Below are 26,684 nucleotides of genomic sequence, written 5' to 3'. Positions count from 1 at the left end.
CTAAACTTCATTAACCCCATCCTCCTGGCTTTCTGGCTTTGTTTTTGGTGATTGGATGGGCGGGGTAGCAGAAGACCGGCTTGTTACCTCTGTTTATGACACCTACAGAGAAATGTCGTGCAGCATGGACAAATCCCTCCACCAGTCATGGCTAACCTATTTGTACTGGTGTCTTGGAACCTGTAAGGCCTAAATTGTCCTGGAAGGCACCTCCTGGGTCATTGAGTTCAACCTCCCATTGCAGGTAACCCCAAATTTGCTCTGTCTCTTTGATTGTCCTGTATGACATTATACCCTGTAAAATTTTTAAACATTTAATTTAGAAAATCCCCAACTAAAGATAGGTTGGTCATGGGCTGTGAAGGTGCTGTCTGAGCGTTTGCTGAGAAATTCAGAGTCTACGAAAGCTTTACAGATCTTGCAAGTGCCTGGACAGGCAATCTTACAGATGTAAAGATGGTAGCCGAGATGCTCTGTGTGAGGTTATTGCTCAGCAAGACGTGGGGAAAAAACCTGCCTAATGAGAATAGTCAGTGCAAGGAAGGGCACCAAAACCTTATAACAGGCCAGGAATCTAGACATGTATGTGAATCGCAGAAGTAAACTTGCAGACAGTTGCTGGCTGTCATGGAGGCAAAACAGCAGCAGGAGGTTTCATTTAACCCTAGGGGTTAAAGCAGAGGGACTGAGATGGAGGAGACTTGACATTCTTTTAAGCAAAGTAGGGAAATGTGGTCTAGATTAATGTACTATCAGGTGGATGCACAGCTGTTGAAAGACTGTATTCAAAGAGGAGGTACCAATGGTTTGCAGTCAAACTGGCAGGGCGTATCTAGTGGGGTCCCACAGAGGTCAGTCCTGGGTCCAGTGCTATTCAATATTTTCCTTAATGACTTGGACAATGGAGTGGAGTGACTAATTGGAGGATGGTTCTGAATTCAACAAAATGAGACACTGAAAATAAGTGTGATATATTTCACTCAGAAAGGAAATATCAGATGCTCATCTACAAAATGGGAAATAACTATCTTGGTGGTAGTACTGCTGAAAGGGATCTGGGGGTGATAGTGGAATATGTGTCCAATTCGGGGTGCCACACTTTAGGAAATATGTGGTCAAACTGGAGCAAGTAAAAAGGAGAGCAACAAAAATGATCAAAGCTTTACAATTTGAGCTAAAAGTCTTGAGAAAAGAAGACTGAGGGAGGACCTGATAATGGTCTTCAAATATTAATATTTATGTTCAGGGCTTTATAAAGAGGACAGTGATCAATTGTTCTCCATGTCCTCTGAATGTAGGGAAAGAAGCAATGGGCTTAATCTGTAGCAAGGGAGATTTAGGCTAAACATTAGGAAAAACTTTCTAAATCTAAGGGTAGTTAAGCTCTGGAATAGGCTTCCAGGGAGGTTATAGAATCCTCATCATTGTAGGGTTTTTAAGAACAGGTTGGACAAACACCTGTGAGGGAGAGGGAGAGTGAGAGAGCACTGGGTTCTCACCACTCCGTGAAGCTTAACTCCATGAAACTATAACTGAACACACAAGTCAGGGTCAGAAGGCTATACCGAGAGAGAGAGAGAGAGTGAGTGAGTGAGTGAGAGAGAGAGAGCGAGAGAGAGCGCTGGGTTCTCACCACTCCATGAAGCTTGAATCAATCGGGGTACCGAGATGGTGGTAGTAGCTGAGGGTCCGGAGTGCTGGAGACAGGCAGAGATCAGCATGATCTGCATGACCTCCAGCATGATCAGTCAGGAGAAGAGGAAGTCCCAATGGAACTGATTCAGATTTTGGATCCAGGCATCAGAACACTTATGGGTAGGGTTTCTGGTAGGTTCAAGGGTTCAAGGGAGAACACTAGATTTGTTTATGGGTAAACTAAGTATACCAAAGTTGTTTTGTTCAGGCTAGACAATAGGAACTGATCATTCCTGGCTATGGGTGGTGTTCCTTGGAGGGAGCTCACAATGCAACTAGGGAGCTTCCGTATTTTGGATATCAATAAAGGATTTATTACTAGAATTGGTCTGATAATTACTGAGGTGGGTGTGTGCAGGTGTTGGTTTATTAACAACTGGAGCAGAGATCCCCCATCATGCAGTGCTTCCCTGCTTTTCTGGTCCCAGAGTTCCATGCAGTTCTTGCCTTGGAATCTCTGTTCTCCATTCTGTATGCTACTGGAGATGCTTCCCTGTCCCATCTTCAATGCAAATGAGGCTAGGGGAGTTTCCTTAATTCTGTCACCCTTGTCCCAGGGGTTTAGGTGTGTCTCCCACTGCCTTTTCATTGCTTTTTGTAAATCTTTCTTTTGACTGGTTTTGGTTCAAGTGGAAGCTGAGGGAGGGAAGGTTTTTCGTGAGTCAGACAGGCTGCGTACTGTGCCCTGGTTCCCCAAGAACACAGAGCTGAAAGGTAACAGTCCTTGTGGGTGTTCCACTCCAGGTGTTGGTGCGCCCCTGTGTCTTCATTCAAAGATTTTTACAGCGGTACTCGCACAGGCCATGCACACGCGGTGCCCACCTCACAAGCCAAATGTGCCTCAATAACGTACGTGCGCAGCCTGGGCTCCTCATTTCCTTCTCCACAATGGAGATCACTCCAAACTCCGAAGTAGAGGGGAGGAGAGTGGGTAGTGGAGCACCCACTGGGACACTCATCTCAAAGAACGGCACTTACTGCTCAGTTGAGTAACCTCCTCTTCTTCTTCAAGAGATGTCCTGTGGGTGCTCCACTCCAGGTGACTGAAAAGCAGTAACTCTTAAGGAGGTAGGGACTTTGGAGCTGGTAAGAAAGCTGTAGACAGCACAGCTCGGCCCATTCAAATGTCGGTCAGGGCTCCCTGGGTAAGAGCATAATGTTTAGAAAAGGTATGCTCTGAAGCCCAGGTGACGGCTTTGCAAATATCTGTGAGGGGAATGTTACATAACAATGCCACAGATGTTGATCCACAGATCTGGAGGAGTGTGCTCTAACAGAAGTTGGAGGATTCATCTTCTTTAGTTGGTAGCATAGGCGGATCCAGTCTGCTATCCAACAGGGTAGAGATGGGTTTGCCTCTGGATCGTTCTGCGATTGAAATGAAAAGTTTAGGGGAAGCCCTAAAGGGCTTAGTCCTATCCAAATAAAAGGACAATGCTCTGCACATGTCGAGTGTGTGAATTGCTGATTCAAAAGTGTTTGCATGTGGTTTAAGAAAGAAGGTTGGTAGGTGGATAGGTTCATTGAGGTGGAAGGAGGAATGCACCTTCAGGAGAAATTTAGGATGCGTTCAGAGCAAGACTTTGTCCTTATAAAATATAGTGTATGGTGGGTCAGCCGTAAGCATTCCAAGTTCTCCTACACGTCTGGCAGATGTAATGGCAACTAAAAACGCAGTGTTTATGGATAGATGGAGAAGGGAGCATGTTGCAAGTGGCTCAAATGGATGGCACATCAAGCATGTGAGGACCAAGTGTAGGTCCCAGGGTTGAGCGGGTGGTCTAATGGCTAGGTATAGGGTCTGGAAGCCCTTGAGGAACTGCTTTGTGATGGGAGGGGCAAAGATAGCAGTGTCTCCATGTGAAACACCATAATTGCTGCCCGATGTACCTTTACAGAGCCAAAGGAGACCACAGTTAGTTTTAAGTTCTAAAAGATAGTCTAACATCAGTGAAGGAGGGGCAGAAGCAGAACCAGTTTTCTTGGTGGAGCACCAGTGAGCGAACTTAGTCCATTTCTGAAGATAGGTGGTATGTATGGATTGTGTTCTGCTATGTAATAGTACCCTTTGTACCTGTTCAGAGCCGTCTAGTTCCTCAATAGAGAACCACTGAGGAGCCATACTTTGAGGTGCAGCATCATTACTTTGGGGTGTTGTAGTTGACCCCTGCATTGTGATTCTAGGTTTGGAAGGGGGGAAGTGGAATGGGTGGGGAAACTGATATCCTCGTTAAAAATGGGTACCACACCTGTCTGGGCCATGTAGGGGCTATTAGTATGATCCTAAAATTTGGATATTGTGTTGGAGGCACTAATTCCAAAGTTTCATAGCCTCCGTGCAGAGTGAGCGGGATCAAGTTCCCCCTTGTCTGTTTATATAAAACATGCAGGCGATGTTGTCGGTCATGATCCTGATGGGACAGTTCTGGATGTACGGGAGAAATTGGAGGCAGGCGTTGCAGACCACTCAAAGCTCTAAAAGATTTATATGTAGTGAGGCTTCTGTAGGGGACCAGAGTCCCTGAGTGGTGTGGTGTGCCATGTGTGCCTCCCAGCCCATGAGGGAAGCATCTATGGTAATTATGTTGGAAGAGGATTCTTGCATGAATGGGACTCTGGAACAGAGGTTGTGTGGACGAGTCCACGACTTTGGTGGGTATGGATTGAATTCTGTTTAGGTCGTGCACATTCAGTCTGTAGACAGTGGTCATCCAATCCTGCAGGCACCACATGTAAAGGCATGCATTCTTGAGCACAAAAGTGCAAGAGGCCATATGGCCGAGAAGTTGCCGTCGGTCCTGGACAGTGACCTGCAGGCTGTTTTGCAACCTGGTGACAAGATTCTTTATGATGTCCAATCTGTCGGATGGGAGAGATGCAAGTCCGGTTGTAGAATCAAGGTGAGCGCCTATGAACTCCAGTCATTGAGTAGGAGTTAATGTGGATTTGTTTTTGTTTATTTGTAGGCCCAGACCCTGGAAGCAGTCAATGGTCATCTGCGTGGCTTGGATGGCCTCCCCGAGAGTCTGTGACTTGAGCAGGCAATCGTCAATTATGACTCCTTTTTTTCTGTAGGTGCGTCGATGCCACCACGAGAATCTTGGAAAAGACGCAGGGTGCTGTTGAGATGCCAAAGGGCAGAACCCTGTATTGGTAGTAATTTGAACCCGTAACAGGTCTGAGAAAACGCCTGTGGGCAGGGTGTATAGTTACATGAAAATAAGCATCCTGCAGGTCAAGGGCTGAAAACCAATCTCCCTGCTCCAGTGCTGGAATTATGGCTGTGAGGGTCACCAGTCTGAATTTTTGCTTTTTGACAAACTTGTTGAGTCACCTGGGTCGAGGATGGGTCGCCATCCCCCACTTTTCTTTTCTGTCAAAAAGTCGTGGGAATAAAAACCCTTTCCCCTGTGCTGATCGGACACCATCTCAACTGCTCCTATTTGTAGAAGATGTTGCACCACTTGGTGGAGCAAGTGTTCGTGAGGGGGTCCCCGAAGAGGGGTGGGATGGGGAGGGGGTGGTTGGTACGGACAGGAAGGGGATGGAATAGCCCAATTGAATGACCTCTAGGGCCCATCTGTCTGTAGTGATGGCTCTCCAGTTGTGTTAGAATGGGAGTAAACGATGAGCAAAAGGTTGGATGGGAAGCATAAGTACTGGAATGTGTTAGAATATAGATATTCAGGCCTGCCTGTAAAGGCCTATACTTTAAGAACTTAGGGGTATTTTTATCACTTAGCTAGTTACAGGGGTATAAAAACAAAGAATCAAAACCACAGTCCACCTGTGTATGGGCCTTCTCTCACTAGGATAGTCTGAGGTCTTGTTCTTAGGCTAAGGCCTTTGGCTAAGCAGCAGGGGCAGCCATAAGCTGGGAAGCGTATGGCCACATCCTCGCATTTCAAACCAGTCACATTGAAATAAGGTGGTATTGGGCTGTTAGGAAGGAGATCCTGTCCTGATAGTGCCCATCACCACCAGATAAAGAAACAGATCTTAAGATGGTTAAAGAAAACTTAGTTTGATAGCATCCTGTCTGGCAAGAACTCACTTATCAATCACTGTGGCTGGGAAACCCTCATTTCTGTATGTTTTATCTTTATGGCCCCCACTTTTCTATTGTTAATCTGTCTGGTTCTCTAATTGTTTCTGTCTGCTGTATAATTAATTTTGCTAGGTGTAAATTAATTAGTGTAGTGGGATATAATTGGGGTTATAAACGGGGGTCAAACAGGAAGTGGAAGGGAAATTGGAATCATGCTTGCTAAGGTGGGGAACGGGAACAGGGAACAGGGACACAGGCAAGACTCTGTGGTGTCAGAGCTGGGAAAGGGGAGATGGGGTAAATGCTCTGTGGCATCAGAGCTGGGAAAGGGAACATTGGGAAACAGGCTCTATCGGTGTATAGAGATAAGCCTGACTGGTGTGAAGGGCTTCGGAATATGCTTCCTTGGAAACTAACCCTAATAAACATTGCATTGTCTGCACTTCAGACTTCTGGTCTTTTGCTGCTTGCTGATCCTCTTGACTTCTTGAGATCCCTTGCACCCTACATTTCTATGAGCTTCTTCAGAGTGAACTAAAGGGGTGCTGGGTGCTGGGTGCTGTAGAAAAGTCAAATCATTGGTGGATCACTCCCGGAGGGGCCACGCAACACTAAGCTATGGGCTATAAAAGCACTTGAAAACAGGGGTTTAGCTGAAAGCGCCTTTTCTGCCAAAACTATAGTGCAATTCTTACATTTAAGATTATTATATGTAAATGTTAAAAAAGAATTTGGACAAACTTTTGACCCTTTGGATCAAAGTGGAAGGAAACAGCAGTTTCAAAGATGTGCCAAAATTACACTGTGGTTTAATTTAAATATTCCTTAGAAGCAGCTTTTCTCACTTTGCACCCACACCTGGATCCCAGCAAGCAACATCCAGCTCACAATTAATCTCTGGCCCTGGATCAAGCCAGGGCTGAGCTCAGAGACGTATGAACCATTTACACAGATTATCCAAAACATTCACTGCAGCTTCCTATAAAACTATTTCTTGATCATACCCCCATGACCTTGTCTTTCCTCCATGCCATCTTCTTACCTCCAAAACCACATCCTAGGCTTTTCATGCTGTCTCCAACCTCACCATGGTGAGCTTGAATGAGTGTCCTTTGCAAACCAGCCAAACACACTTCTCTCTTGTTCCAGCTCCCCCAGTGTCTTGTGTTACTGCCACTATTTCTAGCAGTCCACCACATCTATAAAAGGCTGGGACAGGTGGGGACAAAGGGAGTGTGGCTACATGTCCACAGAGTGCAAGTGCAATTTATTTTATAAGGCACAAAGAGCACTGAGATGACTTGGAATGATCAATAATATTTGAAATTCTTAATATTAATATGGGGAATCACCAAATGCCAATTTCACCATAAATTCCTTTATGAAATACAAAGGCCAAATGATTTTTTATGCAGCTGCTCTAAACATACCTAAAAAGCCTAACTAATAAGCAATTTACATATCTAACCAGTAATAAAACATTTATAAGCATTTGATCAAGATTCCTATAAACGGGCTATAAGTATGCCTATACCCATACTGGTTGGCTCCAACGTGGTCAAGAAGGTATTAGCAAAGACCCCTTTAAAAGAGTTCACTTTTTATACCCCTTAACAAACAAGTGATGTCCTTGCCAATTACTGACTTCAGCTAAAAAAACATTTTTTTAAAAAAAGCCAATTCATTTTAAACATACAAAATAGAGTTTTACAAACCAGGAGTGTTGGTTTAGGTCCTTAAAACCTTACACAGTTACAAAATATATTTACATTTTTCAAAATAAAATTGCTTAAAATCCCTTGCACTGCTTAATAACCAGATTCCATTCCCATCTTGTACATTTGGAGGCAGTCAAATTCCAATGGAAACTCCTTATTTCCTGCTAGTGATTTTGACTAAATTGTTCATAGTCAAATTATTCGAATCTCTGCCTGCTGCAATTGATTATTTACAAATCATTCCTTTGGGGAAAGGGCCCATTTTCCCTCAGAATGGCTGTAAAGGGGACAAAAACATATTGGTGATAGTAGCCATTATTTGACCCCCTTGTGTAATTTGTTTGACTACCAGGGTTCCACCTAGTGTGACTCTACCAAGTTGTATCGCCACAACTGGGTTTTATCACCAAACCAAATATTCTCTTCTTATAACACTTTCACTCTTTAACATTTCCACAACCCCCCAACCGTTGAATACTCCGCACACTCTGTTGTGCAAAAGCTACTTTTAACTCCTCTTTCTCTTGCTTAAGTCATTTACTTATCTCCCAAAGTGACACATTCATCAGCCAATTTCTCTCGATGGTACTGAGCTTACTTTTGTGCTTTTTTTGCATTCATTCTTCCAGGTGGTGCACTTTGCCTGGAAAGACTTAGCCACAAAGTATAAGCTCGGTAACCCAGCTGTGCTTTCTTTACCTTAAAATTGTTGAAGAAGGCAGCATTAATATTTGTCTCCATGATTGCCCAAAGGTGTTTTGCTTTTAGTATTTCTGCAACATTTCTCCATCATTCTTTACCAAAAAGCTGTCCACACAGGTATCCAAAGTACCTTCCATTTCCCTTATACGACCGAATTTCTCTTTAGGAGAGAATTCGATATTGGTCCCAGAGGAGAGGTAACTACCCCTTCACTCTGGGGGTTCAGAGCAACTGAAATTAATGTCTGGTATCCCTTCATGGGTTGCCAACATGTTGGAATTATATTTTAAATTATTAATATTAATATGGGGAATCACCAAGCACCAATTTCATCATAAATTTCTTTATTAAATCCAATGGCCACTTTATTCAATTGCTCTAAACATGCCTAAAAAACCTAACTAATAAGCAATTTATTACATCCAAACTTTTATAAGCATTTGATCAAGATACTTACAAATGGTCTACCCGCAGGATGCTTAGACCCATACTGGTTGGCTGCAACGTGGTCAGGCAGGTAATAGCAAATGAACCCTTTAAGATGTTATTTTTCATATCCTTTAACAAACAAGTGATGTCACTGCCAGTTTCTGGCTTCAGCTAAAGAAAGAATTTGAGACAATTCATCCTTATTTCCAGTCTTAATCCAAATAAGATTTATAACCTCCTTTCTTCCAAAACCTTTCCTTTCTTATTTTCTCCCCCACTCCTTGCTTGCCAGCAGAACAGTGGGAAGGTTTGGGCTTTTTTCTTTTAAAACCGTTTTTCTTTGTCTTGTTACTGCAGCTCTTTAGTTTATTAGTTACTTTTGGAACCAGACATCTTTCCCACACTGTGAGTAATACTACTTATTACTCTCATGGCCTTTGTTACTCAATGATTGGGGCCTTCTTTACAACACAAACAGACACAGACATACCTCCTTAGCCAAGCTTCAGCTAACTCTAATTCTTTAATTTTATACTTATCCTGTAATGACACTGCCGGTACACAGATGAACAAGAGACAGGTACAAAGTCTCTTCCCATCCCTCTGAGTTCATGAATCAGGAGGCAGATTTGGAAGAACCATCACTGATGATCTCATGATTTTTTAATCTTGAGGGGAAGCCACACATACGCACGTAATTGTGAGGGGAAGAATTATGCCTCCAACGTCTTCCTGGCAACGAAGAGGTGGGCTCCATTCCTGGCACTGGGGGAGAGGGAGGGAATTGCCATCCTTGCCTGCTATTGGGCATATATTATCCCCGTATATTTTTGTAGCTGTACACAGCTACACAGTTTTGGTCTTACTTTCAGTCACATTTTACAGCATTACACCTCCATATCTGTATGTAAGCCTTTGCCAGGTGAGGTTGGCAGCAAAAAGGGCCAGGCACAAGTACCTAGGGAAGTGATACGCAGACCTCAGTGGTTCAGGAGCCAAATTAATGATCAATATTACCAGAACAGCCACTGTAGTTTGAGTTCATGGTTTCATTTACTATAGTACTATTCATATTTAGTTAGTATGAGAGGGGAAATATTTAGTTTATTCTCACAACAAACAAGTTAATAACTTAGCACAAGACGATAACTTAATTGGTTAATAACATAGTAAAAGCATCCTGACTCGTTAATCACTTAAATTAAATCACATGGGGCTTTAATACTATGTGCTGCAAACAGCCACAGGAGACACATTAAAGAGCCACTTGGGGCTCATGAGCCGCAGTCTGAGTATCACTGACCTAGGGGTTCCTCTTACAATTCACAAACAGCACCAGCCTGAGCCCCACCCAGAAACCTGCGGGGAAAAAATATCTTGCCACATGGCAGAAGTTTTTCCCCCCTTCCCCTTTATCTGACTTGTGTCCAAGTACTGAATCCCTGCTGGAAGGACCGATATGCCACTGGACCCCAGCTACAGGCACCTCTCTGCAAAAGGCACAGCGTGCAAGGCCAGAGCTGAGTAACCTCCAGGAAGTAACCTAGCCAGCACCACTAGAGCTGAACTCCTAACTTCAGGGTAAGGTGGCGGAACCTCCGGACTGGCCCCAGACCCTGGACCCATCATGAGAGAGGGGGCAGGGACAGCATCATGGTGAGAGATGATGCCACAGTGCTTCTCCACTGCATTCTCAGAGGGCAGCAGCAGCTGAGCGTGTGAAGATCGATCAGCGTGTGAAGCTATGTCTGAATCTGAACTCCCTGCATCAGGGCAGCGATCTCTTTTATAAAGGCCACAAGCAGAATTTTAAATCTTAATTCTCCCAGTGTGGTAAAAAGGGAGCTGGGAGTGAGTGGAGAAAACAAAAAATCTGCTCTGGAAAGAAGAGACAACAACTACCCAGCTTGCAAAAAGCAAAGCAGGGTGGCTTATTGCCATTGCAACTGTTACAGTTCATGGCAATTGCACCCGTGTTCCCCCTCTGAGGTCCAGCCAGGGCACCCACCCTCAGGCTCCTAGCTCCCCAGCCCTCACCTCTCTTGGGCAGAAACACATGTCTCCCTCCCTCCTGACTGGGGTATTTCCAGGCTGCACAGCTCTCTGCCTACACTGTGAATTCCCCAGGAAAGTCAGACTGCATCAGCAGGCCGGGTTTGCTTTTCTTCTCAGAGGTGGCAAACAGTGCCATTGCCAGGGCCATAACCAGGGTGTGGGGAGAGGGGCAGGTGGGCAGCCGCCCAGGGCAAAAAAACCACAGGGGCAGAAAAATGGAGAGGAAAAATGATGGAAAAAACAGCAGGGGGTGCAGATATGCTTGCTCGCCCAGGGCACTAAAATGCCTCATTACGACTCTGGACACTGCCACCATTGAACTGCCACCCAGCTCTTTCTAAGCAAGCACATTGATTCCTACAGTTCAAGTATTACAGAGAAAAAATAAAAGAAACTACATGCATGTTAATCAGTTTGCCAGCGGTCACTCCCCCCCCCTCCCCATCTCTTCCAAGCCTGTAGTTTGCGACTCTCAGTTGTAGAGTGGATGATGCATAAACTTTGCACCCAAATAGGTCCATTCTTTTGCTGTCCTTGTCAGAAGGAGTGGACTGGAAATGCTGCTGTTTGTTCTTTGGTTGTCTGCTTCTACTACTAGTGAATTTGGTGCTGCATGCATGAAAAGGAATTCTGAGCCCCTGGAGGGGACATAGTATTTCCGATCTGCCCTTTTGCAGGTAGAGGGTATGGTGGCTGCGGTTTGCTAAATATTCTTGGCAGGGTCCATAATGGCTAGAGTGATCTTGGAGGAGGTCGAAGGTTGTAATATGTCAGTCAGCTCATGCTTAGTCTCCGACACCTCCTCTACAGTAATCTTGAGCTCATTAGCCACTCTTTTGAAGAGGTCCTGAAAATGAGTAAAATAATCCGCTGTTATTGGGGGTGGGGGCATAGCCTCTTCTTGTGAGATGGATGAATTATTATTATTTGGAGAGGGTTCAGGTGCCTCCTTGTCTGTGTGCACCATTGCAGGTTGCTCCTGTCCATCCGTCGCATTGATGTATGGATCCCTAGGAATCTGGGTATCTATACAGGAGAAGATCTAGTGTTGCTTCTGTGTGGGTTGTACCAGCTACTGTGGTGCCTGCTACAGGACCCCCACAGGTTCCAATAATGCCATTGTCCAGGGAAGGGCATGGGTGGTCCCATCCACGGATGTCCATACAAGGGTGGTAAGTCCCTAGAATATGAGGACTGTGGTCTCCTTGGTCCCATGCTAGCAGGAGTGTGAAGGATGGAGGACTGCTATGGTGAAAAAACTCCCTCCACTTCATCGTCCTCATCACTAGAAAAGTGAGAGGGAATAGGGAATAGCTGTTGGTGTTGTGACAATGGTTCTGGTGAGAGATCGGTACCAAGTAATAGGGAATCTGGAGTTGGCAAGACTAGCAAATCGCTGGAATTAATAAATTGTGGTGCCACGATAGAAGGAGCTGGACTATATAGTGTGTAGTGTATCTCTTAAAACCTTGTGAGCCAGGCATAGTATAAACTGTCTAGCTGACAGGAAAAAAACTGGGAAGGAAAAAAAATTAAGAGAAGAAAGGGGAAAGGAAGCTTATCTGACTAAAAAAATGAGATAAACTGTATAAACAACTAACTATCTAAAGCAAGAAATAATTGAACAAGATTGCTGAGCTCTGTCTCAGACCAGGGACGGTAGAGAAGGAACTGAGAAGCCAGGTCCACGTGCGCATTATTGAGGCACATTTGGGGCATGAGGCAGGCACCGCTTGTGCGTGGCCCGTGTAAGTACTGCTGTAAAAATCTCCAAGTGAAGGTGCAGGGGCACACCAACACCTGGAGTGGAGCACCCACAGGGACATCTCTCGACGAAGAACCCTTGGCGGTGTTTCCAGGAGGAAAGATGTCAATGATAGATAAAATAACTGTAAAGAAAGAAGCGCAATAAATGCCTTCAGGAAAGTAAGCATGTCTCTCAGAGCAAACTACAAAGAGAACAGAATATCTATCGATGAAAATGACAGAGCTAAGGAACCTCCCAAATGAGAACCTGGGCACGGGCATCATTTTGAAGTATACACAGTAACGCACTCAGGGTGCAATGTTCAAACGAACTCAGCATTGGCTATACTCTGGAGTCGGGGCAAAACTCCCATTAACTTCATTGAGAGAAAGGTTAGATAAAGGCTGGGAGCTTCTGAAAAATCCCACCCTCCACAGGAGAAAAACAGTGAGATATCTGTGCTTGTGCTAGGATCCCAAGGAACCAGATGCCAGCATTATAAAAGAATATCATCATATGCCAACCAAACATGAACACCTAGAAGATATGGCAGGTGCCACATTTTTCACCATTCCCGATGCAATCCTAGGATGCACAAGGCAAGGTATTTGCAACAGAGACAAGGAAGTGTTAGTACCATTATACAAGGAGATCTCATCTGGAATACTGTGTTCAATTCTGGTCTCCAATGTTTAAAAAAGATGAATTCAAATTGGAACTGGTGCAGAGAAGGGCTACTAAGATGATCAGAGGAATGGAAAACCTATCTTGTTTAGCCTAACCAAATGAAGGCAGAGGGGTGATATGATTTCTCTCTATAAATCCATCAGAGGGATAAATAGCAGGGAGGGAAAGGAGTTATTTAAGTTAAACACCAACGTGGACACAAAAACAAATGGCTATAAACTGGCCATAACGAGATTAGCCTCAAAATTAGGCAAAGGTATCTAACAATTAGAGGGGTGAAGTTCTGGAACAGCCTTCTCAGGGAAGCAGTGGGGGCAAAGAACCTAGATGGCTTCAAGACTGAGCTTGATAAGTTTATGGAGGGGATGGTATGACAGGACTGCCTATGATGGCATGTGGCCCATTGGTAACTGCCAGTAGCAAAAATCCCCAACAACTGGAGACAGGACACTATATGAGGAGGGCTCTGCGTTCCTACAGAGAATTCATTCACAGGTGTCTGCCTGCTGGGTCTTGCCCACATGTTCTGGGTCTAATTGATCACCATATTTTAGGTTGGAAAGGAATTTACAGATTGGTAGAAACCCAGAGGAAGGGGTTCCACCTTCCTCTGCAGCATGGGGCACGAGTCACTTTAAGGTTTAAACTAGTGTAAATGGTGAATTCTCTGTAACTTGAAGCCTTTAACCATGATTTGAGGACTTCAGAAACTCAGTCAGAGGTTAGGGGGCTATTACAGGAGTGGGTGGGTGAGATTTTATGGCCTGCACTGTGCAGGAGGTCTGACTAGATGATCACAATGGTCCCTTCTGACCTTAAAGGCTATGAGTCTATGTGTTATTTTTGGCTTTTTTTGTAAATTTCCTCTGCTAAGCAGAGCACAAGAACATGCACTTCTAATTTATGAATTTGCTCCACACAGTGTATTCCCTGCAACCCTGCAGGAACTCCTGGGTGATATTAGAAGTGTCTGATAATCCAGAGAGGATCAGCTTGATTTCCTTCTTTGACAGGGTAACTGATCTGGTGGATAGGGGGAATGCAGTGGACATAATATACCTGGAGTTCAGCAAGACTTCTGACACAGTCCCTCATGACATGCTGATAAGTGAGCTGGAGAAATGAGGGCTCAACAGAACTACCCTTAAGTGGATACATAAATGGTTAAACAACCACAAATAAAACTATTAATGGAATATAAATTTGGAGGGAGGTCTCAAGTGAGGTCCCACAGGGATCTGTTCTGGGTCCAGTGTTGTTTAACATCTTTATGAATGACATGGATGTAGGCATAGGGAGCACACTGATCAAGTCTGCAGATGACACAAACCTGGGGAGGTTGCCAATACTTTGGAGGATAGAGTCACTGTGGGAGTGACAGAGGTTTTGAAAGACTGTACCCTGGAAGGGGGAATGCTGAGGGAGTTAGCCAGAGGGCTGAGTCATGAAGATGACACGGCAGTTCCTGGAGTGAGAGAGGGGCTGCAGACCAGAGAGAGAGAGACAGAGAGAGAGATGGTGTGACAGCATGCAGGATCCTACAGGCGGGAAATAGGAGAAGGTGGAAGGGCCAGAAACGGTCTGGCACTAGGAGATCAGAGGCCCAACCCTGAAGGTGTTAAGGTTGTGGGAGCAAGAGGCAGCTGAAGAGGGAGTGTCCCGAAGTAGATGAAAGGAAAGAGTCATATCAGGAGGCAAGGGCCCAGGAAGCCCCACTCAAGAAGCGATTGGGTCAGAGGAGAACCTGTTTTTGGTGTGGGGAGAAGGGCCATATAATGAGACATTGCACCTACAGAGAAAAGAAAGGAGTACTTGTGGCACCTTAGAGACTAACAAATTTATTTGAGCATAAGCTTTCCCACAAAAGCTTATGCTCAAATAAATTTGTTAGTCTCTAAGGTGCCACAAGTCCTCCTGTTCTTTTTGTAGATAAAGACTAACATGGCTGCGACTCTGAAACCAGAGAAAAAAAAGACAGTCAATAAAAGAAAGGAGAAACAGAGGCCCATAATGAACCTATAGATGTTGTGGGAAAAGTGGAGAGGCAGCTGAGACTGTGGGGGAGGAGGAAAATCCCCAGGGAGAAAGCTGAAGCATGTAGGAATTAGTACCAAGATGAACCACAAGACTGTGGGAACTCAGACTCTGGGAGAGAGGGTTCTGGGGGACTCACTGGAGAAGATGAAGCAGCTGCAGGGGAGGTTGGTAGCTACAGAGCAGGTCTTTCAGGTGGCTGTGCATGACCCAGAAACCTAGTGGAAGAAATTAAGAGATGACATGCGGGTGGTCTTCTCATGAAGGATGATATAAAGCAGGAGAGGGATGGTCTGTGTGCTTAGCTTTGTAGGAAGCTGGGGAGATGATGCCTGCCCCCTTCCCTAGCATGGGTAGCAATCCTGAGTGGGAGAGTATGTGATGGGGTTTCCACCCCACACAGACTGGAGGTGGGTAGGCCTATTAACTCCACAGCCTGCACCTGGAGGAAGAGCCATGGAGCGGGGGAACTGATTGCAAGCAGGTTCACCTGGGCAGGAACAGGCGGGGCCTATAAAGCCAAGAAGCTGGCAACAGAGGGGCTGCTGCTAGGAAGGGCAGTCACACCTTGGGAAGAGGGAGGAGTGTCTAGAGCTGATCTACCCAGAGAAAGGAGGGGAACTAGGAGTTGTAGAAAGCAGTCAAGGGAAGGAGCAGTGAAGGCTGTGATAGGAAAGCTCAGAGCTGCTGGGTTGAGGGTCCCTGGACTAGAACCCACCCGGATTCCCCCACCTGTGACTGGGGAAGTGGCACCAGCAGGGCAGTGAATAGGAAGACTGCCTGAGTCACTGGAAGTGACAGAGATTTGAAGGAGTGTACCCTGGAAGTGAGGGAATCCTGAGTGACCTGGCTGGAGGGCTAAGTCACAAAGAGGATGCTGTGGTTCCTGGAGTGAGAGAGGGGGTGCAGACCAGAGAGAGAAAGATGGTGTGACAGTGTGGAAACTGTGGAAGGAGGTGTTGAGCTCAAGCACTAATCCCCAGAGTGGTCAGCAGGAGGTGTGCCAGACAAGAGGTGAGTGGAGCACCCTGTGACACCCACCTTGGTCAGTGCCAGCTGCTTCAGAAGGAATGAACAGAACAAGGTAATTTTGAGTGATCCCATCCCAGCTGTCATCCCATCCCAGCTTTTGGCAGTCTGTGTGTCCCTAAATCTCTGAGCATGGGGTTGCATTCTTAATCATCTTGGCTAATACCCAGTGATGGACCTTATCCTCCCCGAACTTATCTAATTCTTTTTTGAAACCAGTTATATTTTTGGCCTATTCAACATCCTCTGGCAACGAGTTCCACAGGTTGACAGTGTGTTGTGAGAAAAAGTACTCCCTTTTGTTTGTTTTAAATCTGTTGTCTACTGTATTAATTTCATTAGGTGATCCCTGATTCTTATATTATGTGGAAGATTAAATAACATTTCTCTATTCACTTTCTCCACACGTTCATGATTATATACTACTTTATTTTATCCCCCATTTGTTGTCTCATTTCTAAGCTGAGCAGTCCCGGTCTTTGTAATTTCTCCTCATATTGCAGCTGTTCCATACCCTTAATCATTTTTGTTGCCCTTCTCTGTAGTTTTTCCAATTCTAAAATATCTTTTTTTGAGATGGGGCAAACAGAACTGCCTGCAGTATTCAAGATGTGGGCGTATCATGGATTTATATAGTGGCATTATAATATTTGATGTCTTATCTATCCTTTTCCTAATGCTTCCTAGCATTCTGTTCACTTTTTTGACTGCTGCTTCACATTGAGCAGATGTTTTCAGAGAACTATTGACAATGATTCCAAGATCTTTTTTGAGTGGTAACAGCTAACTTAGACCTCAACATATTGTATGTATAATTGGGATTATGTTTGCCAATGTTCATTACTTTGCATTTGTTGGAGACCCCAGGGCATGGCCACTAGTTAAGTCGAGGGGATGGAAGGCCATAAGGGTCGAGGAGGTCTCCCTGCTGAAGGCCTAAGGGCTTCTTCTTAACCCCCCTTAATAGAATTCAGGCCTGGCTGGTTTGAGTAAGCTCTTTTGCTCTTAAAACAATGTTGCAGCCGCAGATAATGCCTTATAGTGTAAGGTTTGCTGACGCCAAGTTAAAGATAATAGGAGATAGTTACAAGGCCAGACAGAATGTGCTGATTGTTTAAGTTGCTAGGAATGCTTGTTAGACGTTGCAGGAAATAAACATTGTTGTAACCCATATAAGGAAGGCAGAGTATTAAGTTTTAATTGGCTGATGTGTAGTGCAGTAGCATTAAGGAATATAAAAGTGTGTGTAATGACCTGCTCTGGTGTGCAGGATTTGAGATTCTATTCTCCCTGTACCTTGTTTGCAGCTGCAAATAAACTTTTCTGCTTCTCCACCCCATTGTGATTATTGAGTGAAGAACACCGGGTAATGAACCCCTGCTGTTGTTTTGCCTCTTGGGACTGGGAGTCGGCAACAGCTTTTGGCGTCCAACGTGGGGCGACGAGGCTGCTATTTAGCCTTGCCTGGATCTCTTCTGGAGGTCGAGGATTGCAGCGACAACCAACGCACAGCACGCACCAGTGAGTTCATCGGGGGCCTTGGAGGAGATGCAGTTTGATCAACCCCGGAGGGCACGATGGTGCAACGCACTCACATAGTGGAGAAGCAGCTGCGGGCGACAGTGGGGAACTGCTCCCTTGGATAAGGTAGGAACAATTGAAGTGATTTTGTACAGCTGACTGGCCTCAGTACCAATTAGAGGACCAGGAACAGTGGCCTCCCAGAGGATCACTAAATCATAATACAATCCTCCAGTTACTCCTGTTCTGTCAGCGAATGGGGAAGTGGAATGAGCATTCATATGCTTACTTGTTTATGACCTTGTGGTCTTGTACTGATATTTTACAACACTGTAATTTAACCCAGATTGGCCCGGTAGCAATTAATGTCAGTCCCCGGACCCCCACCCCAAATGTAATGGCAGATCCGGTGTCCCCTTCGACCCCTACAGCCACACAGAGCGAGGCTCAGAGTAAGATTCCTAGTGAAGCTCATAGTGAGGTTCGAGCTCCATTTGCTGGACTATACCCGTTACTTACCAAGACTAAAATTGCTCGAAATGCAGCGGAAGGTAGACCAGCCCTTACCATGCAGGTCAATACTCATGCACCTTTTAATCCTATGGACCTGGCCGCTTTCAAAGCACAGGCTGGAGAATTTTCTATCAACCCAAGCAAGTTTGTATCAGTTTTTGAGGGATGTCTTAGCAGCTACAAGCCAGACTGGGATGATTGTAATGTCCTTCTGCGAACATTATTGACTGAGGTTGAACGAGAACAGGTCATAGCTAAAGCAAGGGAGGAAGCAAAGAGGCGATATGACCAGGACCATAACAATATCCCAACCCCAGATGATCAGGTTCCTATAAAGGATCCTAGGTGGGACCCAAATGACAATCAGGCTATGACCCACCTCACCTCCTATAAGGAGTTGCTACTGTGTGGACTCAGTCATGCAGCTGTCAGACAGAATAATTGGACTAAACCATATGAGGTAGTGCAGGATTTGAGATTCTATTCTCCCTGTACCTTGTTTGCAGCTGCAAATAAACTTTTCTGCTTCTCCACCCCATTGTGATTATTGAGTGAAGCACACTGGGTAATGAACCCCTGCTGTTGTTTTGCCTCTTGGCACTGGGTGCTGGCAACACATTTATCAACACTGAATTTCATCTGCCGTTTTCTTGCCCAGTCACCCAATTTTGTGAGATCCCTGTGAACATTTCACAGTCCGCTTTGGACTAACTATCTTGATTTTGTATCATTTGCAAACTTTGCCACCTCATTGTTTACCCCCTTTTCCAGATCACTTATGAATATGTTGAATAGCACCAGTCTCAGTACTGATCCTTCAGGGGGTCCCTGATATTTACTTCCCTCCACTGTGAAAACTGGTCACTTATTCCTACCCTTTGTTTCCTATCTTTTAACAAAGTACTGATCCATGAGAAGACTTTCCCTCTTATCCCACAATTGCTCACTTTATTTAAGAACTTTTGGTGAGGGACCTTGTCACAGACTTTCTGAAAGCCCAGGTATGCAATATCAACTGGATCACCCTTGTCCACATGCTTGTTGACCCCCTCAAAGAATTCTAATAGATCAGTGAGGCATGATTTCCCTTTACAAAGAGCCATGTTGACTCTTCCCCAACATATCATGTTCATCTGTGTCTGATGATTGGTGTGCAGTACATGGTACTTTGTCTATATTCTGATCTGTTTAATTAGTTAATAAAACAAATTACCAGACAAAGAAATGTGGGTGTATCTCCTAACTTTACTAGAAGTACAATTTATTCAGTTTACTCGCAGGCTTGGCGAGTATTATAGATGGTTACTACAGATTTCCCCTTCAGACACCTCAAATCCACAACTGTCAAACAATCACCCCCATGCCATACACTGGAATGGGAGCCCAGGTATGTATCACTTTCTTTCTTGCAGCCTTATCCTAAACATAAAACAAGTGGCCCCCTTAGGTACTGAGGCTGCTGTTCAAAACCTCAGGCTGGCTAATGAGTATTGGCAGATCTGACTATAATGGATATGCACTGGTAACATGCAATCAAGCGGCACACCCAGAGTGAACGCACCTGAAACAGTCCAGTCCAGATATAGGGCCAAATTCTGCCTCTTATGCAGCAACTTCTGATCTACTGGGTTGTGCAGGAATGCCTAATTTGGCCTATGCATTTATTTTTCACTTCATGCAGCCAAAAGAAAACAGACTAATGGATAATAACTTGGCTTCCACAGGGACTGCACAGCCAAGTAGACTGGGCTTCTTCTAATATTACCAATGCCCTGCAGTGAGAATATACATACAAAAATACACTACCCACTTCTTTTGGGATTTCATATAATCTGAAAGGTGTGACTGATTCTTCTGCTCCTTTATATGGAACACCTAAGACAAGAGAGAAGGTTGTTCATCGGTGCCTTTAACTGGGTCTTCTTCAAACACCCACCACCTTAGCTCAGGAGGGTCCCTTGCTTGCTTGTGTGCAGCATGCCACTCAACTAGAGTCCAGGCAGTTTCTCCTTCCTGTTATGACCTAGGGCCCTTTTCGTGCACTGAATTCCATTAAGATCAGTAGAGAACATCTTTGGTTTGAGGACTGCAAATTTCAGGGCTCCAACCCATAGACCAGTGGTTCCCAAACTTGTTCCACCGCTTGTGCGGAGAAAGCCCCTGGCGGGCCAGGTCGGTTTGTTTACCTGCTGCTTCTGCAGGTTCAGCTGATCGCAGCTCCCAGTGGCCGCGGTTCGCTGCTCCAGGCCAATGGGAGCTGCTGGAAGCAGCGCGGACAGAGGGATGTACTCGCCACTGCTTCCAGCAGCTCCCATTGGCCTGGAGCAGTGAACCGCGGCCACAGGGAGCTGCGATAGGCCGAACTTGTGGACCCAGCAGGTAAACAAACTGGCCCAGCCCTCCAGGGGCTTTCCCCGCACAAGCAGCGGAACAAGTTTGGGAACCACTGCCATAGACGGTTAACAAGTCATTTTCATAAACTGCAGCGTGAGTCCAAGGCTTATGCCAACTCAGGTATGTGATTTAGTTTAACTCTTGAGTCCCCAGTTTTGTAATATGCTCTCAATCTCATAAGAAATAATCCAAGGTAGTAGTAATTTTTGAAATCCTATCCTGTCACGTTTTTTCTCCCAGTGATAAACAATGAACCACAGACATTGACTTTCTTTCTTTTTTATTAAGATTCAGATGTCCAAGGAAAAGCAAGAATGTTGAAGGAGATCCAAATAGTACTCTGGTTCCTTTTTGTCTTTGTCTTTGCCCTGTTCTATAAACTCTCCCTGAGGTCTGGCTGCATCTTCTCATGCATGCCTATTGCTGAGCAATTCCTGATGCAAGAGGATGTTGTGAGCCAGAGCAGAAGCATCATCTTTGTGGAGACCACAGATCGCCTTGAGCCTCCTCCACTGGTTTCATGTTCTGTGGAGTCTGCTGCCAGGATCTACCGTGACAGACCTGTTGTTTTCTTCATGAAAGGGCTGAACAATAGCACATGGCTGGATTCAAATTCCACTTACACAGCCTTCTCACTTTTATCTGCTATGAAGAATGTCTTCATTTTTCCTTTCCAGATGGAAACTTTGTTCCAGGAGACACCTCTGCTGCCATGGTATCACAAGGTGAGAGGAAATGTTTTTGAACAAGATTTAAAGTAGAGGTGGTGGAAAATGAAAACATTTTTGCACTTTTTTTGAAGCTGTTGTCATTTTGTTGCACCCAATATCAACCCCTTGTTCATGACAGTTTGCCATGCGTTAGTCAAAATATTTATTGAAATTGTTATGGACATTTACCATTTCCTGATGACAGGAGGTGTGGTAAATGGAACATTTCAATAATTTTGATTAACCATTTTGATAAAATATGGTTAATCACCATTTTTTTTTCAAAAAAGGCAATGTATTGATAAAAAAGGTTGTATTTGAAAAATTTCAGTCAGCGTGAATTTAAAGTGAGCTTTTAAGGTTTGTGAAAATGATTTCAGTGCTTGTTAAAGGTGTCAGACCCAGCAATGAAAATGTCTGGGGACAAGCTCTAGAAGTGAGAGGGTCATTCAGAGATCAATTTTGGGGGGGGAAAAAAGGCAGTGATGCTCTTCCAAGTTCCAACCAGGCCTCTCAGAACTGTTGTTCAGGGAGTTCACACCCCTTTGAGTTCTTGTTCTGAGTCCTTTGAGTCCTGTCTGAAAACTCAGGTAGACTTCACTGCATTATTCTGCACTTGTTTCATGTTTCCATGGGTCGATTGACAACCATTATAGCTAAGGACGTCATTATTTCCATTATTTTTAAATGGAAGTGGAGAGTCTGGAGAATAAACAGGGACCTGGCTGCTATACTGGTACACCAGCCCTCCGTGCACCAGCATAACCCAAGGCCTGAATTTCTCTCACTTTTTATCCTCTTTAGAGATTGCCAGGAGGGGCCTATTCCAAAGCTCACTGAAATCAATGAGAATCTTTCAATTGAATCCCACGGGCTTGGTATCAGACAGTGTGTGTAAATTGAGATGGGGGAGGTTGTTTTTGTGGAAATTAGTTCATAATTCATATTCTCATTATTTCATAAATGTTGCATATTTCCTTGGAGTTTACTGCACCTTGGAAACACCTGTAGAATCACATTGAACAAAACCTACATCTGCTCTTGCCTTTTTCTAGAAAAGTTTCATAACTGAAAAAGAGAAACAGCCATTAATTTTAAAGGGATTAAAGTAAGGATAGATACTGTTAAGAGTTTTATAGAATATATAGCTAATGGGATCAGGTGTTTTGAAGTGGAGTCAATTGCATCTCTATGATCCCTTTCCAACTCTGCAGGTAAATGCAATCCAGGAAAAACACTGGGTTCATGTCAGCTCTGATGCCAGCAGACTTGCACTCATCTGGAAATACGGTGGGACCTACATGGACACAGATGTCATCTCCATCAGGCCTATTCCAGTGACAAACTTCCTGGCAGCCGAGGCTTCCCAGGTCTCCAGCAGTGGGATTTTTGGCTTTCCTCACCATCACTGGTTCATTTGGGATTGCATGAAAGATTTTGTTCGAAACTACAATGGACGCATTTGGGGAAACCAAGGACCCCTCTTAATGACGAGAAGGCTGCAAGCCTTGTGTAACCTGACCAATTTCCATAATGTGGAGGATCAGAGCTGTCAGAACATTTCCTTCTTACATCCTCAGCGTTTCTACCCCATCCCTTACCCAGCATGGAGGCAGTACTACAAGGTTTGGAAGAGAAGCCCTGACTTCAACAACTCCTATGCTTTGCACCTGTGGAACTTCATGAACAAGGAACACAAGACTGTGGTTGCAGGAAGTAACACGTTAGTGGAAAATCTGTACAAAACATACTGCCCCACCACTTATAAGGCCCTTATTCAAGGCACAGAAGGCAGTGGTCATATGCAATGAAATAAGACTGAATGACTAGATCTAGCCAAACGAGGTGTCCTTTCCAGCCCTGATAGTCCTGTGACTAAAATAAACTGCACAATGTGTACCTCCTCTTAGTCAGTGACTCAGCCATTTTCTGTCTGCAGACCACTTCGTAGGAAAGTCTCTCAGAAACCACCTCTTCTCCCAAGTTTCCCTAGGACCTAATGAAATCATAGAATATCAGGGTTGGAAGGGACCTCAGAAGGTCACCTAGTCCAACCCCCTACTCAAAGTAGGACCAATCCCCAGTTTTTGCCCGAGATCCCTAAATGGCCCCCTCAAGAATTGAACTTACAACCCTGGGTTTAGCAGGCCAATACTCAAACCCTTGAGCTATCCCTCTCCCCAAATGTGTAGGAAGGTGGGGGTGTAAATATCATCATGTCATCACTAATGGTAAGTTTTGTCCTTTAGGGTACAATTTTCCAAACTAGCTAAGTGATCTAGGAGCCTGAGTCCCATTTTCAAGTCATGTTGGCTTTGGGAGCCACGTATCCACTGAAAATTAGTGCGACCTAGGAACCCAAGGGTCAGATTTTCAAAGATATTTGGTGTCTACAGATGCAGAAAAGTACTTTTGCAAATCCCATTAGGCATCTATCTGCATCTTTAGGTGCCTAAATGCCTTTAAAAATCTGGCCCCTTAGATGCTTTCGGAAATTTTTCCCTGCCATTTGCTGTGTGGTTGTACAGCACTTTGTGCAATGAAGCTCCAAACTGGCTGAGGCCTCTTGGTGCTACTGTAATATCAATGTTCAGTAATAATGAATATAATGATAATCATAGCTCAAACTTTCCCCACTCCAAGTGTTCATTTACATTGAAGCAGAAGAGAGGAAAAATAAACAGCTATGGTGTACACTACCTTTTGGACAGTGACATTTTAAATTCACATATAAATAAAATATCTAACCCACTCCAGTGGCTCTGAATTTGTATTCCCCTCTCAAGCCTCCTTCAAGCTTCTGGGATGGACTGAAGAGGAAAGGGGGTTGTGTTTATTCATTGTTTCTTAATATATCTAAGTACTTATGTGGCCCCATTCTTATAGCATTTGGGCAGCTCACTTAAATTATTGAATTTCGTCTCCCAACAACTTGTGAGGATGGGAAGTACTATTCTCCCCATTGTACAGCTGGAGAACTCGGGCATGGAGATGAAGGCTTAGATCCCCAACAGAACTTAGGCACCTAAAACCCAGTTTTAGGCACTACTGCAATCCACAAAACCCCCCATTCAGCTACTGCCTAACCCAGCAGGTGCTGAACTCATGATTTAAGTTCCCTTGGCACCTGTTTCTGCCTCTACTCACATGCGCTGCCTGCAGGGCCCAGTCTGGTAGGTGTGCTCTGAGCACTCCTAACTCAGCACAAAATGGGCAGGGGAAGGAGGCCTCCCATATAACCTTTAGCCCAGTGGTTGGGGAAACTCACACCCGGTGAAGGGGATGCCAGTTCAATTCCCCCCTCTGCCTGGCAAGGGGAAGGGATTGTAACCTAGGCTTCCCACCTCTCAGGGGACTGACCAAGCCTCTGAACTATGGGGTATTCTGATGTGAGAGTCTCTCCTGATGAAGCTTGGTCCACTTTGTATGAATAATTAAATACGCATTAGGGCAGAGAAAGCACGAACTTTCGTACATCCGCAGGCAGTTGGCCTCTGCCAGGCTGTGGCTACATGGCAGTTTTTAGCATGTTGGCTCAATCAGAGGTAGCACATGAATATTTACAGAATGTAAGAGACCATGGCACAGGCAGTGTGGCCAAGCAGTTACAGCTGGGCTGGGATCCACACAGCAGGGACAGTGGTCAGAGGAATTGCTAGATCCAGGCTCAATAAATAAGAGTCAGGATCAAAGTCAATGAGGGTCAGAGACCAAAGATAGTGCCAGGCTGCAGTCAGGAGTCACCTTCCTGGGGCACCCTCCAGGGTTAAATAGGGCTCCTGGCAAATCAAAGGGCCACAAGGTACTGTCACTCTGGGTCACTTGGGCCGTACGTCCTGCAGCTCCTACTCTCCTCCATGCTCCCTGGCTGTGACTTTGCATGGGCCCTGGGTGGTGGTGTCCCGGGCTCTGCCGACCTGGGTCCTCATCCCTAAATCCTTACACCTGTCCCGGAAATTACACCTCCAGCTGCAGTGTAGCTACACCTTAGGAGAAGAATGACAAGATCCTTCACCCTCACCCCTTGTAATTCATCATGATGTTTACCTCCACTCTGTGGTACAAATAAACCCTCCCCCTATCTTCCCTGTGGTATGATTTGCAAGCCACAACAGCAGAAGGTCTTCCCAGCTTTTAGTCTCCTGGCCTTTTATTAGAGGGTTTCATTTACTTAGAAAGAAATGTAAGCTGGAGTCTTTCCCAGTGTTAGTTCAAATCCTTTCAAGCCCAGACCTCAAACAAGTCTAAATAGCAAATCTGTTTCTGCTCTGCTTGAAAGGCTGTTTAGAAATCCAAAGCCCAGGGGATAGCAGTTTAATAACCCATTATCAAATGTTTGCCATCTGTGATATGGTGTCTTTTGTAAACACAGCCGCTAACAAGTGGACTGCAAGCTGTAGCCTTTTCTATGCTGCACAAGTTACAGTAGAATTAACTAGCAGGAGTATGTACATGTATCCACACGCACAGTGAACCCTGAGCTCTGTTCCCTTAAATCATGGGGCCTGATTCTCCTCTCACTCACCACAGTCAATCAGGAGTAACTGCACTGAAGTACCTAAAGCTACACCAATGTCAAGAGGCTACATGGTAGAGGAGAGTCAAACCAAGTGTTGCCAGAGCAACAGCTTGGCTTTAGGGAGCATTTTACCATTTGTTTTTCCCTGGAGAAGCCGCCTCGGGGGAGGGGGAGGCAGGGCAGGCTGCTTTCATCAGCACATAGGCATAGGCTGAGATGTATTTTTCTCCCTATGCTGGGAGAAGGGAACTGGGATTTTGCTTGAGCTAAGCACTAACAGCTGCTTTTCTTGGGTGGCTTTGAATTTCCCGGTGGGAGATGCAGGGAGGGGTGTAGTGTTACAGCACAGGAAACCCTCCCTGTTTTCCATGCAGCTTTGCATGGCCCTTCTGTGTTAGGAACCACTTTAACCCTCTGCGTTCATCACTCCAAGGCGACCTTTCTAGACTCTTTCCAAACTCTCCCTCTCTGGGGACAGGTAAGGATTTGCTTTTCTTGTGTCCTTGGGCTGGGATTTGCAGTCTCTCCTGGCTGGTCGAGTAATAAATACTGGATGAAAAAGTCTAGCTCAGAGGAGGGCTCAGACCAGCGTTTCTCAGCCTTTTTGATACCAGGGACAAGCTTGCTGCCTTCCTAAACTGTGTCAGGGAGATCTCAGGGACTGGTGCCGTGCACGGACCGATCCCTGAGAAACACTGTGTTAGTTGGAAAGAGCTTCTGTTCGCACTCATGCTTTGGAAAAGGAAGTATTGCAGAGGTTCCGCTTGGTTAAGTATTAGCTGCTGTGTCATGTCTCTAGCAGGCTAACCGAGCACGGGTACATCCCACTCCACCTCCACTTGGCTGTGTGCTAGGTTTGCAGACGGTGGGGATTTTTTACAAC

General features: G+C 45.1%; 2 protein-coding genes across 3 annotated transcripts in view; both read left to right on the top strand.

Annotated features, from left to right (window-relative positions):
- The first annotated feature begins 17,726 nt into the window (after nucleotides 1–17,726).
- Nucleotides 17,727–23,424, top strand: A4GNT (alpha-1,4-N-acetylglucosaminyltransferase). The gene is made up of 3 exons (XM_048864291.2): nucleotides 17,727–17,791; nucleotides 20,861–21,297; nucleotides 22,497–23,424. The coding sequence occupies exons 2-3, from the start codon at nucleotides 20,887–20,889 to the stop codon at nucleotides 23,091–23,093; spliced, it is 1,008 nt and encodes a 335-aa protein (XP_048720248.2). The 5' UTR covers nucleotides 17,727–17,791; nucleotides 20,861–20,886; the 3' UTR covers nucleotides 23,094–23,424.
- Nucleotides 23,425–26,195: 2,771 nt separating this feature from the next.
- DZIP1L (DAZ interacting zinc finger protein 1 like) overlaps nucleotides 26,196–26,684 on the top strand; it is a 40,396-nt gene continuing 39,907 nt past the window's right edge. For both annotated transcript variants that reach the window (XM_075132293.1, XM_048864288.2), the window contains exon 1: nucleotides 26,196–26,279. The gene's annotated coding sequence lies outside the window, so the exon portion shown is untranslated. The remainder of the gene's footprint in view (nucleotides 26,280–26,684) is intronic.

This window comes from Caretta caretta, chromosome 9, assembly GCF_965140235.1.
Source record: "Caretta caretta isolate rCarCar2 chromosome 9, rCarCar1.hap1, whole genome shotgun sequence".
Classification (NCBI taxonomy): Eukaryota; Metazoa; Chordata; order Testudines; family Cheloniidae; genus Caretta; species Caretta caretta.
This window is presented reverse-complemented; position numbering and strand designations above follow the sequence as displayed.